We start from the raw sequence: 17282 nt of genomic DNA on the forward strand, positions 1-17282 counted from the left end.
TGATATAAAGCGCAATTTTATCTTGAATAAAAATGAAATGCTATGTTTGGTTCACAATACAGATACATAATCTTTCTTTGAGTAAAGAAAGAAAAGATCTGTTACTAAGGAAAAACAACTGGCTAATGTAATCAGGTCCTTACTTTGTGATCCATAGCTATGTAGGCAGCTTGTTATCAATTAGTCTTTTAAGTTTTTTTAAAATAATTATTTGTTTAAAGGGGTGACAAATTTTTCAGGATGTAAATTGTAGTAGACATACAAAAAAAACAATGTCAGACAAAGAGTCACCTCAGCATGATACTGATACAGAAGTAGATTCTACACAATTGGATTCTAGCAACAACTCATCCGAATCAGAAGATTCACAATCAGAAAACTCAGAGTACGAAACTGGTGTGTATATTTTTAGAATTAAAACTTCTTTAAGGTTCCGTAAATTCCTTTTAAAAAATCATTAAATTTATAAGATTTCAAAATATTTTACTCAAACTTATAATAATATTTTTAAGAATTCATCTAAATAGTGGAATGTTTGAATTTGAATTTCACAACTTTGAATAAGGATTTAATGAATTTAAGGTTTTGCCTTTTTGTCTTATACATGAACATTAATAAAAATATTCATTATACATTTTCCTGCAATTTATTATTAATGTCCCCAGCAATGAAAATGATACTCTTAATTAAATGTTTTTTATGTTTACAACAGAGGGTGAGTCAATTGTTTCCAAAGAAGAGGAAAATTGTCTTCGATATTTCCTAGGCATTGGTATCGCAGAAAAGGCAGTAAGGATGTGGTTTGATACCGTTATTCCAGCAGATCAACTTGAAAATCATTTGAATAGTCATGAAAAGAAACTGTTAAAGAATTCCAACACTGAACAAATATCGACATTATTTCCTGGTGAGAATTTTAATATGTTACATTGTATTGAGAGGGTATTTTTTTATGTTTAAGATCTAACGTGATACCAAAAATAGGTTCAAATGTTTTATTGTAGTACTCTTAAATAAAAATAAAACACATTCCGTTTTCAAATAATACAAACGGTGACAAATTACTGGATTTAATTATTTAAAGAAAAATGACATTTAACTAGTTTTAAACTTTTTTCATCTAGAAATAGAAGCAATAAAATCGGATGATAAACACAGTTCAATATAACCAATAAAAAACAATTATAAGCAGATTTTCTAATAAATGCAGCTCCAAATTCAATACACCTTTAGGATCAAGGCATGGTCATATATATTTGCTAATTAGCCTTTGTTTTACAGGATATGGGCCAGTAGCATCGACTAGTTTTGACATATCATTGCTGTACAAAATAATAAGAAAAACGACAAAAGTTAGAAAACCAAGGCAAGATTGGGGAGGAACTCCAGATCCCATGGATATAAATCCATCTGATGACCTGGAACGAGTCCGGATTTGTCGTAACTCAATTTGTCATGGACCACAGTCAATTAGCAATACCGAATTTGAAAAGAAGTGGAAAGAATTGAAGGAGGTGAGGAAATATTTTTTCTTGTCAGTCTTAAATTTACGGGGTAAAGATTTTTCGAACATTTTATTTAATTTTCTCTTCTCTCTACATTCACGTTACAAAGCTGGAAGAACCTTTTTATAATACAAATTTACACAATATTAAAGTCATTTGGTAGTCAGGAAGAATGGCTTTTGCATGCTCACTACAAACTATTTTAGAAACAACTTGAATTTTCAACCGGGCGATAGAAATTGATTTTAAATTATGAAATAAAAAAAATCAAAAGAGAAAGTGAAGAAATATTGATATAGAAAGCACAAAGAAATTCACATTTACATGGATACCCACTTCCGCCCAAGCCCAAGGGTTGAGCTCTCGACCCTCGGAATCTGTCCCCTAGCAGTACAGGAACAGCGCGCTAGACCGCTCGGTTTTCTAGGCAAGTCAAAAAACTTGCTTTCGATGCCGATGGAATTCTCGCGGCGCTGTCCTACACTACAAGGTCATTGAGAATAGAAGTGAGATACAGTTATTTGGACATTAGTTTTAACAGAGGATTGTTACCAATACACGTTGTAATGAAATTAATTATTATTTATAAAGCACATTTTACAACAACTCTTAAACTAATATAACTGCCCTAAGTGAAGAAATATTGATATAGAAACAGAAAGAAATAAATATATATACCATATAAGTGGAAATTTTAGTGAAACGCAAATTTAGCGATTTCTCCTTAAAAACTTGTATTTTATTTTTAGCGAGAAGTAATTTTAGCGATTTTAAAATACTCCCTAAAGAAGGTAGTACAAATAACACTCAATTTATTTTTAGCGATATTCAATTTGAGCGATCTCAACAGCCTCGCTAATAATGCCGAAATTAAATCCTCGCTAAAATTTCTACTTATATATATATATATATATATATATATATATATATATATATATATATATATATATATATATATATATATATATATATATATATGTATAAACATTTTTTGTTTACCAAAATTATGGAGCAAAGACCCACTTTACATTAAAAACATACTTTAATGACATAACAATCGCATCTTTTCTAGAAATACTTGGAGTCCACTGTTTTACACTCCACTAAGTCGAGGCTCGTATAACAAACATGATTTAAATAATTTTAAAGTCGTATTTCATTACGTGAGTTGTGTAGTCTAGTGGTTAGCGTGCTAGCATCAATAGGAATGCTGCTAATGATTTTATTGCTAGAGTTTGGTTGTATATTGATTGATTGGTAGAGTTCGAGCCCAATGAATACCAAATCATTTTTATAAAAGAGTAAATTTGAATGAAAAAAATTTCCTCAGAAAGGTTTTGTTTATCATGATTTTATAAATATCAATAATGATTAATTGTATATTGTTTAACGTCCCTCTCGAGAATTTTTCAGTCATATGGAGACGTCACCGTATGATGGGGAAGGGCTTCAAATTTTGACCTTTACTCGGCACTCAGGACCAGTGAGCAGAGAGGGATCTTTATCATGCCAACGCCTGCCGCTGACATGGGGCCTCGGTTTTTAAGGTCTCACCCTAAGGACCCTCAACTTTCACTTCAAAGTGCCGAGGGCATGGCAAAGAACAGTTGCTACCCATTTTATCGACTGGGTCAGTCACGGCCGAGATACGAACTCACGACCTCCCGATCACGGAGCGAGCGCTCTACCGACTGAGCTTCCGTGAACGGTTATCAATAATGAAAATTTTACTCTAAATAATCAAGTCACAATTTGAATATTACTTTTAAATGTCTGAAGATACGGGTTTTCTGCAGGCTAAGTTCAATAATCTCCTTGTAGACGAGATATTTTACGTTAGAGGTATCTTCAAATTAATATATTTTATGCCCCCTAAACGAAGTGTCGAGGGTATATAGTATTTGTCGTGTCTGTTTGTTTGTCCCCAAAAACTTCAACCTTGCCCTTAACTTTTGATTCAGTGGATCTACGACTTTCTTGTTGCACATGTGTATTTCTTGTATCAAGACCTTTCCTTGGCTACCAAAAAACTTGACCTTTTGACCTTGGAGTTTGGCCTGCTTTTACACAAAATGTCCAAACTTTTACTTTGGCCATATCTTTTGAACAGTAGATACAAGGACATCTGTACTCCACGTTTGTATTCTTTGTTAACAGCCCTTTCATTGGATAACAAAAACTTTTATGTTTTAACCTTGACGATGTCAGAAAAAACTTTAACCTAGGCCATAACTTTTCCACGTGTGTAATTTTTGCGAAATTATACATTGGATACAGAACTTTGACCTTTTGACCTAGGAGTTTGACCTACTTTTAAAAAGCAAATCTTGACCCTATTTTTACAATGGTTAGGACTAGTGCTATCATACTTTTATTTTTACATATTTAATCCTTGTGGCAAGACCTTCCATTTGACAATGGAGTTTGACCTATTTTTAAAGATTTTTAACCTTGGTAATAAATCTTGAAGGATTAAGGCTTGGGCTTCCATACTTCACATATGTATTTTTTGTGGTAAGACCTTTCATTGGATACCAATTACCTTAATCTTTTGACCTTTACTTTGGAGATTTCTGTACTTATAGAAAAACTTTAACCTGGCCTACTTTTATATTTCAGAATTGTATTGTATTGAGTTTCCAGTTAAGAAAACTTTAATCTTTGCATTATTGCCATACGGGGGCATCAGTGTTCACATCTTGTTTTTTATTATCTTAGTGATAATTCTTATAGCAAAGATTCTTTCCACGCAAATTAAAGAAATGTCACTGTCAAAATGAAAACATTATTCTAATTTCTGTATCGTAAACTTTGATTCGACATAACATTTTATCTAATTTTATCCGTGATCTTCACTTTAAATATACACCATGTAGCATATTAAAACTTCAACTTTTTAATCTACACTGTGATCAGACACTACACAACATTGAATCCGAACTTCTCTGAGCAACACTGTCAAAATAGACGTTAAATGTACCGTCTCCATGTTAAAATCGCGTAATAAAAGATTGAGGAGCAATATGAAAACCATCTATCCTTCTGTATTCTAAATACCGGTAATCCAGAAATGAAAAAGAAACAGATAGATTACATGATAACTACGTACTGGTTCCTGCTGACACAGCAGGTAACAACATTGTCTCCGTTTGTAAGGCTCATTATATCAATTGTATTTAATTCTACATGTGGTAAAATCCAACTTATAATCATAATTCCCTTTCTAAGGAAGAAATTCTTCAAAATCGTCTGCCAGTTTGAATATTTTACATATCTCAAAGAACCAAAATGAATTTGAACTGCCCTATACATATTGGATTCGGAAACTTCATAAGAATTCTTACCAAGATACACTGAGGGTTCCAATAAATGTTCAACCAAGCTTCTTTCTTTACTCTTCACTACGACATTGACAGTAGTGAATGAAAAATACTTCAAAAGTACAGTGCGACCATATATTCAAGAAGTCTCGTTAAAGTCTTCATTTCGTAAGTTCTGTGGTCGATACTATGACCTTGTCAGCAAATACAATTTATCATTGAGTCAAATGCTGACAGACGTTTTTATACTTACCGTTAGTTCATTGTTTATACAATCTGAATTTACGACGGATTTTTCGTTATTTCCCGATTAAGACACGGCGGGTGTGATCGGTCGGCATGGGATGCTTACTCCTCCTGGCTCCTGATCACACCTCAGCTGATGTTTTGGAGGTCCGTGTTTGCTCTGCTCCTATTTTGTATTGTTTGATTGATTGATTGATGTATATTGTTTAACGTCCCTTTCGAGAACTTTTCACTCATATGGAAACGTCACCGTATGCCGGTGAAGGGCTTCAAATTTTGACCTTTACTCGGCATTCAGGGCCATTGAGCAGTGAGGGATCTTTATTGTGCCAACGCCTGCCGCTGACACGGGGCCTCGGTTTTTAAGGTCTCATCCGAAGGACCCGCAACTTTCCCTTCAAAGTCCCGAGGGCATGGCGAAGGAACAGTTGCTTCCCACTTTAACGACCAGGTCAGTCGCGGCCGAGGTACGAACTCACGACCTCCCGATCACGGAGCGAGCGCTCTACCGACTGAGCTACCGTGAACGGTTTGTATTGTTTGATAGACTTTGATATTGAATACTGTTCGTTATCCCCATCCCCTTCACCATATTGTATTTAAATTCTTTTGATTTAATATGTCAGAATGTCCTTTTCTGTATATAAAGGTCTGTAATATATACTTGGAAATAAGCAAAACACGTCATTTGTGTCGTTGACGACAATGTGTACTTACCTTTACTGCATAAATTGTCGTCCATCAATACATATTGCTGTCGGTGAAAAAATGCCTAGAACAAAATGAATGTGCAGAGTCATAAATATTATACACTTATCCACTGGGTGTGAGTGGGATAGCTCTTTTATCAAACCCGCGCCAGAGAACTATTCCCCGAGGGCTTGCACGAGGGTAGTAGTTCCTGTCAAGCGTTTTATTATACTGGTATATAAAATAATTTCTGAGGTTTTAATTATGTTGGAGTAAGATAATTCTGCAAGAATAATATGAAATCCTGATGAGTCACAATGCTACTAAAGTCATTATGACATCATCAGTTTAAAGATTTATCGCTGGAAATCAAAATTTGGCGTCAACAATTGCATGAAAATTTTCCGAGGGTGGATAGCAAAAACTGTACCCCCGGGTAATAGCTTTGCTATGCGTGGACTATAAAGGATAATTATTTTACCTTCAGAACTTCATATAGGAACCATTTGAAGTATAATAACGATTTCTTTTATTTATTGGTTAAGAACTTTCCAAAAATCTTTTATACACATTCTCCCCTATTTATTTTTCGGAACCTTTTATTTTTCGGTGTTCTGCAAATTATAAAACCCAAGGAGTTCAATGTAGATCTGTCAGTAGCTCTGTTGAGAGTTAGGGAGAGTACTGCAAGATAAGTTACTCACGGAAATGTGGCTAGTAGTGAGTAGTGAGAAGTGAGTAGCAAGTGAAGACATGCTAAACAGATAAGTTATTTTTTTTTGTTTTAATTTTCACCACACTGTTATAACTGTAGAAACGTACTTCAATCTCTCTTGATTTCAATCAATTTATTAGATAGGAATATATTCTTAATATTATTTTTCTGCAGTCATGCATGCATTAAATTTTCTTTTTGGACAGTCAAATACATGTATATATATATTCAACAAAAAAGAAACGGATTTTATTTACTCATTAAAGAAATTTTGAAAAAGTATATGGAACAACTATCTTTTTTATCATTGGATACATGTGACCTTTTTAAAGTAGAACATGGGTTTTAAACCCCTTTTGTGGAGTTATTTCCCTCGATAAATCATGTTTATGAAAATTGTGTTTTACATGATTTCTTGTAAATCGGGGTCTATTTTCCATGAACTTTTTGATTTAGAAAAACAATAAATACTTATATTAAAACCCGGCTCAAATTTATATTTTGATTCCAATGTGTGTGTTGCAATGCCACGCCTAAACAAAGATGAACGCAACAAGGCTCTAACAATAATACTAACAGGAGCTACACAACAGGAAATTGCAACTGCATTTGGTGTACATCAATCGGCTTTGCAGCACGTCCCCACCAGCAAGGAACACGGATGACAGACTAAGGACTGGTTGTAAGTGGGTTACCACACCCAGACACTACCGTCAGATCCTCTTTCAGCACCTGTGCAATCAACCCTCTTATACTGACTGCTGAAACAGCACAAAATGCACATTTGTTCGTAAGAGACTGAGAGGAGCTGGTATTCGTGAACATCATCCGTACACTGGAAATCCACTAGCGCTGAGAAGTTGCAAATGACTTATGGATTGGTTAAGACGTATGCCTCTAGAATTTGGAAGCGACGACAATGACATCAATTTAACTTGTCAATTTGGAACATAGGACGTGTTTGATTTTTATCACAACGACTCTAAAATCACTTTTTTAAAATTTAGGTTTATTAAACTGAAAACTTAGATTATCATGTTTTATTTGAATATGCGTTTCATTTTTTTAGGTCACCTGAGTTACTCAGGTGACCTATTGCTATCCGTTTTCGTCCGTCGTCGTCCGTCATCCGTCTGGTATACAGCATCTATGGGTGAAGGGGTGGGGCCAAAATCTTAAAAAATCTTCTTCTTTACTCCTGGACATCAAGCAGGCAAACTGTTGGCATGAATGTAAGGAGTATTTAGTCCTCTACCAAATTGTGGAATTCATGGCCCCAGGGTCAGGGTTTCTAGTGCTAGGGCGGGGCTATATAGATTATATAGTGAAAATGCATATTTCTTTGAAAATCTTCTTCTCTGCTCCTGGCTATTAAATAAACTAACTAAATACATAGTTAGGATTAGCAAGAGTGCCTCTTCCAGATTTGGGGTTCTGGTGTTAGGGCGGGGCTCTATAGATTATACCGGTATAGTGAACATATGCATTTATTCTTTGAGAATCTTCTTCTCTGCTTCTGGGTATAAATAAACTAACTAAGCACATAGTTATGATGAGCAAGAGTGCCTTTTTCAAAATTGTGAATTTTATGGCCCCTGGGTCAGGGGTTCTGGTTTTAGAGCAGGGCTCTATTGATTGAATAGTGAAAGTGCATTACTCTTTGAAAATCTTCTTTTGTGCTTCTGGGTATTAAATAAACTTACAAAGTACATAATTATGATGAGCAAGAGTGCCTCCTATAAAACTGTGAATTTTTTGGCCCCAGGGTCAGGGTTCTGGTGTTAGAGCAGGGCTCTATTGATTAAATAGTGAAAGTGCATTATTCTTTGAAAATCTTCTTCTCTGCTTCTGGGTATTAGATAAACTAACTAACTACATACATGTGTAGTTATGATAAGCAAGAGTGCCTCTTCCAAAATTGTGAATTTTATGACCTCAGGGTCAGGGGTTCTGGTGTTAGGGCGGGGCATTATTGATTATATAGTAAAAATACATTAATTCTTTGAAAATATTTTCCTTTGCTTCTGGGTTTTATGCCAATGATCCAAGTATATGTATTTATGATGAAAAAAGGTGCATCTAGCAAAGTGGTTTTTTATGCCCCCTGGGTCAGAGGGGGGGGGGGTACATAGTCTGAAAATATATTAATAATTTGAAATCTGCTCTTTGGTATTAAGCAATCATTGATCAATCATTTTATGATAAAATTTGCAAAATTTTGAAATATGTGTCCCCTGGGTCAGTGGTTCCTTTGTGGTGAGGTGCACATACTAGGTATAAAGTGGAAGTGCATTTTCTCTTTGTTACTCTAATCGCCTCTGGGTATTAGTAAATAGAGTAAGCATCTTAAGTTAGTAATTATGAGAAGCAATGGTGCTGCCTTTTTCAAAATTGTGAATTGCGAATTTCATGGCCTCTGGTTTAAAACACGAACCAAATTTAATTGTTTGAAAGTTGACCTATAAGGCACGTGGGCCTCTTGATGAATATAGTTGCATGGGGACTAGGACTATATTTTTTTGCGTCAGCTAAGCAAATGAGACAACAACATGACTTTAACTGACAAATCGGCTGAATGGAAATTGCATTATGGGTAACTACAGGAACTACATGAATTTTAAGCTTGAAAATAATCTAATGGCGATTGGAAAGGCACAAAGAACATGTTTTCATCCTTTTCGTAAAGCAATTTTTATTGTTTATTTTTGTTCGATTATCTCCTTGCTCACAGCGACAAACCATTTATATGTTATATAAACGTGGAATTCTAATTGTCCCCCGCTTTCGCGAAAGCGAGGGGACATTAAATCTCATTCGTCTGTCGGTCTGTCCGTCCATTACAAAAACTTTAACCTTGCCCATAACTTTTGATTGAGAGAAGCTATGACTTTCATATTTCACATGTGTATTCCTTGTAACAAGACCTTTCTTCGGGTACCACCAAATTTGACCTTTTGACCTTGCCCTTGGTGTTTGACCCACTTTTACACTAAAATTCTTAACTTTTACTTTAGCCATAACTTTTGAAAGGTAAGGACTAGGACTTTCGTATTTCACATTTGGATTTTTGTGGAGAGCCCTTTCATTGGATACAAACAAGTTTGATCTTTTGACCTTGGCCTTGGAGATTTCCGTACTTATGAAAAACATTAACAAATGCATTACTTGTAACAAGATATTTCCGAGGATGCTATGACTTCTGACCTTCACGAGTGACCTTAATTTTTTTATAATCAGCTTTATTCATAATTTTAAATAACATTTGATAGGGCGTTCATATTGGACACAATATGTCATAAAAATGACATGTTACCCACAAAGACACCAAAATTCTTTGAATTTGCTTGTTTTTATGTAGTCGAAAACGAAGTTTTGGGGTTATATAGTTTTTGTGTATCCGTCCGTTTCATTAGCTGTCTATCTGTCTCTTTGACTTTCTGTCTGTCCATCTAATTGTCTTATTTTCAGCAAACACTTAAGCCTTGTCCATAACTTTTGATCTAGTGGAGCTATGACTTTCATATTTAATACATGTATGTGTATTCCTTGTGACAAGACCTTTCTTTGGGTACAACCAAATTTGATGCCTTGGAGTTTGACCCACTTTTACACAAAAATTCCAAACTTTTACTTTGGTCATATCTTTTGAACAGAAGTAACCAGGACATTTATACTTCACATATGTATTCTTTGTGATAAGACTTTTATTGGATATCTAAAAATTGACCTTTTGACCTCGATTTTGGAGATTTACATACTTAACCTTGGCAGTAACATTTGAACGGTTAGGGCTAGAGCTTTCGTACTTCACATATGTAATCCTTGTTAAAAGACCTTCATTGGATAATAATAACTTTGACCCTTTGACTTTGGAGTTTAACCTTCTTTGGAAAACAAATATTGACCATATCTTTTAAAGTCTTAGAGCTAGTGCTTTCATACTTATTTCATTTAATCCTTTTGACAAGCCCTTTCATTTGATAACAAAACCTTTGACCTTTTGACGTTGACCTTGGTGTTTCACCTACTTTTTAAAATTTTTTAACCTTGGTCATAACTATTGAAGGGTTAAGGTTATGACTTTCATACTTCACATATGTATTCTTTGTGACAAGATTGTTTATTGGATACCAATAACCTTAACCTTTTGACGTTGACCTTGAAGATTTCCGTACTTATGAAAAACTTTAACCTTGGCAATAAGTTTTGAATGGTGAGAGCTAGGGCTTTCAAACTATACATGTGTATTTTTTGTGGCAAGACCTTTATTGGATACCAATGACCTTGACTTTAGAGAATTCGGGGCTTATGAAAAAACATTGACATTGGCAATAGGTTTTGAATGGTAAGGACCAGGGCTTTCATATTCATACTTCACATATGTAATTCTTGTGACAAGATCTTTCACTCAATACCAATAACAGTGACCTTCTGACCTTGATCTTGTAGATTTCTCTAGGGCCTACTTTTGAAAAAAAAACTTTAACCTGACGATAACTTGGAAACAAATGGTTGATAGGGCTTTCATATTTCACAATTGTATTTCAAGTTAGGAGAATCTACTTTGAATACAAATATATAAAATGTGCATTGAAGAAAAGTTTCATCTTCACCATGATGCAATACGGGGGCATCAGTGTTTCACAAACACATCTTGTGTCTAAGTCATAATGCAAGGCGATTTGCGTCTGTTGAAATTCCCTTGTTGTATTAACGGTGAATGCAATGGTTAGGTGGATTCCCTGGCAAGAACAGGTTAATGCGAATATGTAAAAAATGTTTTGTCCATTTAAATAGAGATGTTTCTGAATATGAATCGAATCCGAATCTGAAAATGAATCTGAAACGAATCTGAATCGGAGAGATTCCGATCCCGATTTGAAAATAGATATAACTCTAAATTATACACTGAGAGTATGATTACTGATGTTTTGTCTTTGATATATCAATTAATACTTGTAACATGTATAAAACATTAATTAATGTGTGTGTAGCCCCCCCCCCCCCCCATCAACAAATATCCTGCAAGAAATAAGTATATGATTTTATTTGTATTACTATATTGATGTTACAAATTAATTGAAAATAAGAGTCTTATCATGTTCGCTAGATTCATTTTTTTCTCGTGGGCTAAGGAGTGTACTACTAGTATTTGAAATGTCAACGGCAAATCAGGGATTTTGCTAAGGAAGGCGACGAAGGGGGGGGGGGGCAAATCAATAAACTCCCATAGGCATGTTTAAGGGGTTTTAATTCTCTTCGACCGAATTTGGGTATCGTGAGATATTCTGATATATGGGCGGTGACATGTTCGCGCTAGCGAACGAGCGAGGGGTATGTGATTCCCAAGGAAGGGGAGAGGGGTTAACTTTTTTTTTACTTTATTGCATACAATTTAATGAACAACATAAACAAAGAGAGGGGCTACTTTGAAATTTTGCTCTCTTGGTCATTTGAAGACGTCGAAATTAATTATATGATAAAAGGTCTATAAGAACTGGGGAAGACGTAGGGGCAGTTCCCCACCCTTTCTATTAATTTTAATTTGTAAACTTCACAATATTTACATTTCAAATGTCTTTGTCAGAGATGAAATTACAAATAGTTAATGTACTTTATTTTCTACATAAATGTACTGGTTTATCAAAAGGTGCTGTTGAAAAAATCACGTGCAGGGCGGGACAAATAGAGACAAGAAGCTGGGCTTGTAGCACGTGGATTGACAGAATCAAGAGCATGTATAAACACTGTATAAGGGAAAACTGTCAGATTTTTCGAATGCATGACGATGATCAATTGATCTGCTTTCGATAAAAAAAAAGGGGTGCGAGAAAGTGCATGGTCACAAGATAGCGTTGTTGAAAAAAATACGTCTAAATATATAAGATGCATTTACTCAATATAAGGTTCAAAACACAATTCTTGCGAGAAACAAATAAAGTAAGCTAATGAAAAATACAATAAGGTTATTTTCGAACAGGTTTACCCATAAATTGAAAGGAGTCCCTTTTTGTTATTCAGTCTACAGAATTTGACTTATCCAATTTATAACAATAAAAATCTAGTGACAAAAATATAAACACCATCCACTATTTATTTTCCTTATTAGTACATATACACGGGCATTTTTAAATTAAGAATTAAGAAATATTCTTTTTATAATGTTTTTATTAGTTTTCGAATCGGGATCGGGATCTCACCGATTCAGATTCATTTTCAGATTCGGATTCGATTCATATTCAGAAACATCTCTAATGGTCAGTAGATTCAGATTATTTTATTTACATTGAAGCTCTGGTGTTCTGAACCAGAAACAAACTACATTTTATTATGCAAAATTTCTATTAAACAACAATTAAAAATGCCGAAAACGCTTTTATAGTTTTTTATCTTTGTATTTTTTTCATAGCATTTTTGGCGACTCTTTAACTATCTTATATCGATCATAAATTGACCTGTATTTGAAGTAAAATGTAAACCTGTATATTTGGTGCAAATGTTGCTATTTATTAAAAAAAAAATGGTAAGTTGTGCTTGGAAAGATCTGCTATGCGCATTAATAACAAGAGCCATATAATAAGGCAAACAAAGGTTGGTTAGTGAAGATGATATTATTCATTTTTTTTTCAACCATAGTATCAGGCGATTTTGGATAAATGTCGCTATAAGGCTCCATTTTTGCCGTAAATTATCACAAAAACAAAACTTTTTAAACCCCCTCCCCCCCTCAGAAAGGTCTAGAAACACATTTTTCAAAAGAAAAAGACTTTAGCAATTTCCTGTTTTTTGCCAATTAAAAAGAAAATAAAACCGATTCTATCGTATAACCTTTGAACGGATCAACCTAAACCACGTGGCTTGAATTTAAATCACAATTACATTTGTAGGGGGGGGGGGCATTGGTGTTCAATAACTTTTGTTGTTAAAGGAGTTTATAATCATAGGCGAAAATACAATGATCCCTAATAAAATGAAGGTTTTAATGGGTTTTGTATTTAAGGTCATACAAAGACTTGCTGGAGGTCAACTGGATGGAGAAATAAATTCCTTACAAGACAAAGACTTAGATCACGCAGCACGGTCCTCTGTTAAACGGAGTTTGGTAGTTTTGACTGAAAAACTTCAAAATGTACAAAAACGCGTAGAGGATCATATTCAAAAACACATAAGAGGTACATATTCAGTTCTCTTAAACCATAAGCATGGTTGAGCATTGAGCTTAAAGTTTTTAGAATTAAAGGGAAAAAAAGAGTTGATTATTATTTCTTTTATGCGTCATTTTGCTTTCACGCCTGCAAATGACGTTGTTTCCATTTATAAGGCAAAGATTATTAAATATATTTGAATGCTGTTGTGTGTGTGAGTGTTTGTGTGTGTGTGGGGGGGGGTGCATTTGTGTTTGTGTGAGAAGATGTGTAGGTTATTTTTGATGAGAGTGTGTTTATATGAGTATGTGTTTTCAATTCTTAATCGTCCAAAATATTTTTTTAAAATGCAAAAAAAAAGTCAGTCATCGAAGAAAATCTGTCAAAAATACGACGTAGCTATCATTTTTCATTCGCTTTATTAATTTGTTAATAACAGAAATTTGTAAAAAAAAAGTATATTTTGTTTCTATTTCAGAACAATTTCAGAAAAAAATACAAAAGTGGAGAGAGGAGGACAAGCTTTTCGCAAAAGTACCTGCTTATCAGTCAGTTCGTGATAAACTCAGGTCCTTGCCTTTTGTGACAGTGTCGGGCAGTGGTGGTAGAGGAAAAACTTTTCTTATTCGTCATATTGCTCTGGAGCTTGCACACGAGGGATATGAGATCATTCCAGTCTCAGCAATTGAGGAGATCCCCCTATATGGAAAGCTGTATTTCAAGCAATTATTCGTTATAGATGATATCCTAGGTGTATATGGTCTAGATATGAGCTTGTATAACAATCTAAGCAGACAGTCTGAAAATGTGCTAAGCTTATTAGAGTCGGGATCTAAACTACTCATGAGTTGCAGGTCTGTTGTGTTTAAGGAGTCGAAATCTTTAAATAGTTTTGTAACAGATATCAATCATGTCATCGATTTAGATGACGAAGAAAATGAGCTCAGTGATGAAAGCATGAAAAATATATAGAAAATCACTTACAGAAAAAATACTTTGAAGATTTTAATATACCTAGAAAATTGCCGATGTTTCCACTGCTATGTAGATTATTTTCGACTTATGAAAAGTATCAGTCTGAGGGTGAAAATTTCTTCCTTCATCCATACCAGTGTATATTTTCAGATCTTGATAAAATGCGAAAGCTCAACAAATTACATTATGCAGGCTTGGTGTATTGTGTCATCAAAGATAATTGTGTCTCTCCGAAATCTTTAGATAGAAAGTGTCTGAAAGAAGTCTATGAATGTTGTCGATTAAACAGGTCAACGTCTAATTCAGAACTTGAAGATGCACTGCAGGTATTGGTGGGATCTTATCTGATGCAGAACACAGATGGTAAATATTCTCTCATTCATGACAGCTTGTTCGAAATAGTGGCAGTTCACTTTGGAAGATGTTTTCAAGACTTTTTTATTGAACATTGTACCTCTACCTCTATTTACAACCTTTTAACATTCGTTGATGAGGGGTCAACATGTTGTGAAAATCTTATTCCTGTCTTTGGCAATCACTTTTCCGTGTTGGTAGACCGCATCATTTGTGACATAAAACGATTCAATCTGTATGAAGTGTTCAGCAGAATTGGGCAATTTTCACAAAACGAAGCATTTGTTTCGGTATTTTACAAAACTTTGAAAAAATCCAGTTATGATGAGTTTAAACAATTGTTTTTTGAGGTGGAGACTAATGAACATTTAAATAAGAAAACGAAGAAACTTTTTCATGAATTGGACCAAATATGTGACAACATTTTCGAAGCAAAAAAATTTTCTGCAATAGATTTCAGTCTTTCGCTTTTGAACAAACCTCGTGTACGTGTTGTAGACTGGATTATTGCATATAACCACGTTGGTTTACTGTCTGGTCTCATAAAAATTGTCAGGGAAAAAAGTCAGCCCGTCGAAGAAAAGGCTTGTTTCACTGATGAAAACAGTCAGGACATTCTGGGAGTGATATTTGGTAATGATCTAGAATCACATTCCTTTTGTTTACGTCTCGCGTGTTCTAGCCGCAGTTTGGATATGGTCAAATTTATATTGAGTTGCGTTAAACATGAGAGTATTAATTACCTTGATAATCAGAATCAGTGGCCGTTAATGACAGCTTCTGGTGCTGGTTGTACGGACATTGTCAAGATTCTGCTTAAAGAAGGAGCAAACGTTAATTTGTGTGATAAGGACAACTTTTCGTGCCTGAATTGTTCATGTTTGCTTGGTCAATACGACGTAGCTGAGACCTTAATCAAAGAAGGCGCTGACATTAATTTGTGTACGGTAGATGGGATGTCTCCATTTAAGGCAGCAATGATGTCAGGAAATGTGCATCTTGTGAGGTATCTTATGAAAAACGGCGCAGTCTGGAACGAAGATAACCTGTCCCCGTTGCATTTTTCATCCTATCTAGGCAACCTAGAAATTCTAAAACATTTCATTAACAGTGATCCTGAATTGAAAATTGATGTCAGGTGTCTATCTGCCGCCTGTGAAAATGGTCAGAGTACTATTGTTAAGTATCTAATCGATAAGGTAGATGTCAATGAAGTTTGTGACGAATGTGATCCTGCACTTCATAGTGCTGCTACCTCAGGTCATCTCGCTATTGTAGAATATCTAGTTGAACATGGAGCTGATGTTAATTTGCTCAGTTCTTCTAAAGAGAATCCGCTTTACTTTGCCGCAATGAAAGGACACTTACACATTATTAGGTACCTTTTAGATCATGGTGCTGATATTTGTGGTAGTATTGACACATCGTCTTTATGTGTTGCTTCAGGCGAAGGTTACCTTGAAGTTGTGGAAGAACTAATCAAACGTGGTGCTGATGTTAATCTATGTGACCGCAACGAACAGTCTCCACTATGTTACGCATCTAAATCTGGACATCTGAAGACCGTAAAGTTTCTGCTACAAAATGATGCCGATATCAACGTTGGTGCTAGTTGTTTATCTTCCGCTTGTAAAGGTGGTCATTTAGATGTGGTAGAATTTCTTATTAATAAGGTTAATGTTAACCAGGTTAGTGACATTTGTGATCCTCCCATCCATTGTGCCTCTGGTCAAGGTCATATTGAAGTAATTAAATTTCTAGTTGATCATGAAGCAAATGTTAATTTACTAAATTCTTCAAGGGATAGTCCACTTTGTTGTGCTGTGGGGAATAGACAGCTTTCAGTTGTTGAATATCTTGTAGAACATGGCGCGAACGTAAACCAGGCTATTGATATTGCAATAGAAGTTGGGCAAGAACACATCCTAGATTTTATGCTGAAACATTTGAACTAGGAAACAATTTTTTTAGCATTTAGATTAGTTTGACACAAGAAATGCAGAATTTAATAAAGTCATCATTTATTTCAAATGCTAATGCATTCTCAAGACTATAACTGTTGTCGTTTCCATTTAAATATCAAGAAAAAAGAAAAAAATATATCTCTTATTATTCATTAGATTAATATAGAATCATATTATCTGTACATAACTACATAAAAGATATTCTAATTATGTATAAAGTGAAGCCAGCATCATTTACATAAAAATCTGTGTCTTATTGATTTCTGTATCTTTTTTATTAAATAATTGTATGAATAAATGACTTAGATCGATTATCCTTTTCAAGAATTGAAAATCAAATTAACATTTGAAGAATTAAATACTAGTAT

General features: G+C 34.6%; 2 protein-coding genes across 2 annotated transcripts; both read left to right on the forward strand.

The window, feature by feature from the left end:
- Positions 1-269: 269 nt before the first annotated feature.
- LOC134237238 (uncharacterized) lies at positions 270-1168 on the forward strand. Its single transcript, XM_062719343.1, has 3 exons — positions 270-396; positions 713-907; positions 1125-1168. Exons 1-3 carry the CDS (start codon positions 273-275, stop codon positions 1166-1168), a joined length of 363 nt encoding a protein of 120 aa, XP_062575327.1. The 5' UTR covers positions 270-272.
- A 13589-nt stretch (positions 1169-14757) lies between these two features.
- Positions 14758-16905, forward strand: LOC134237239 (ankyrin repeat domain-containing protein 50-like). Its single transcript, XM_062719344.1, has one exon. The coding sequence runs from the start codon at positions 14758-14760 to the stop codon at positions 16903-16905; it is 2148 nt and encodes a 715-aa protein (XP_062575328.1).
- The last annotated feature ends 377 nt before the right edge of the window (positions 16906-17282 follow it).

This window comes from Saccostrea cucullata, unplaced genomic scaffold, assembly GCF_032062105.1.
Source record: "Saccostrea cucullata isolate Sc308-1 unplaced genomic scaffold, CSIRO_AGI_Scuc_v1 ctg3352, whole genome shotgun sequence".
Taxonomy (NCBI): Eukaryota; Metazoa; Mollusca; class Bivalvia; order Ostreida; family Ostreidae; genus Saccostrea; species Saccostrea cuccullata.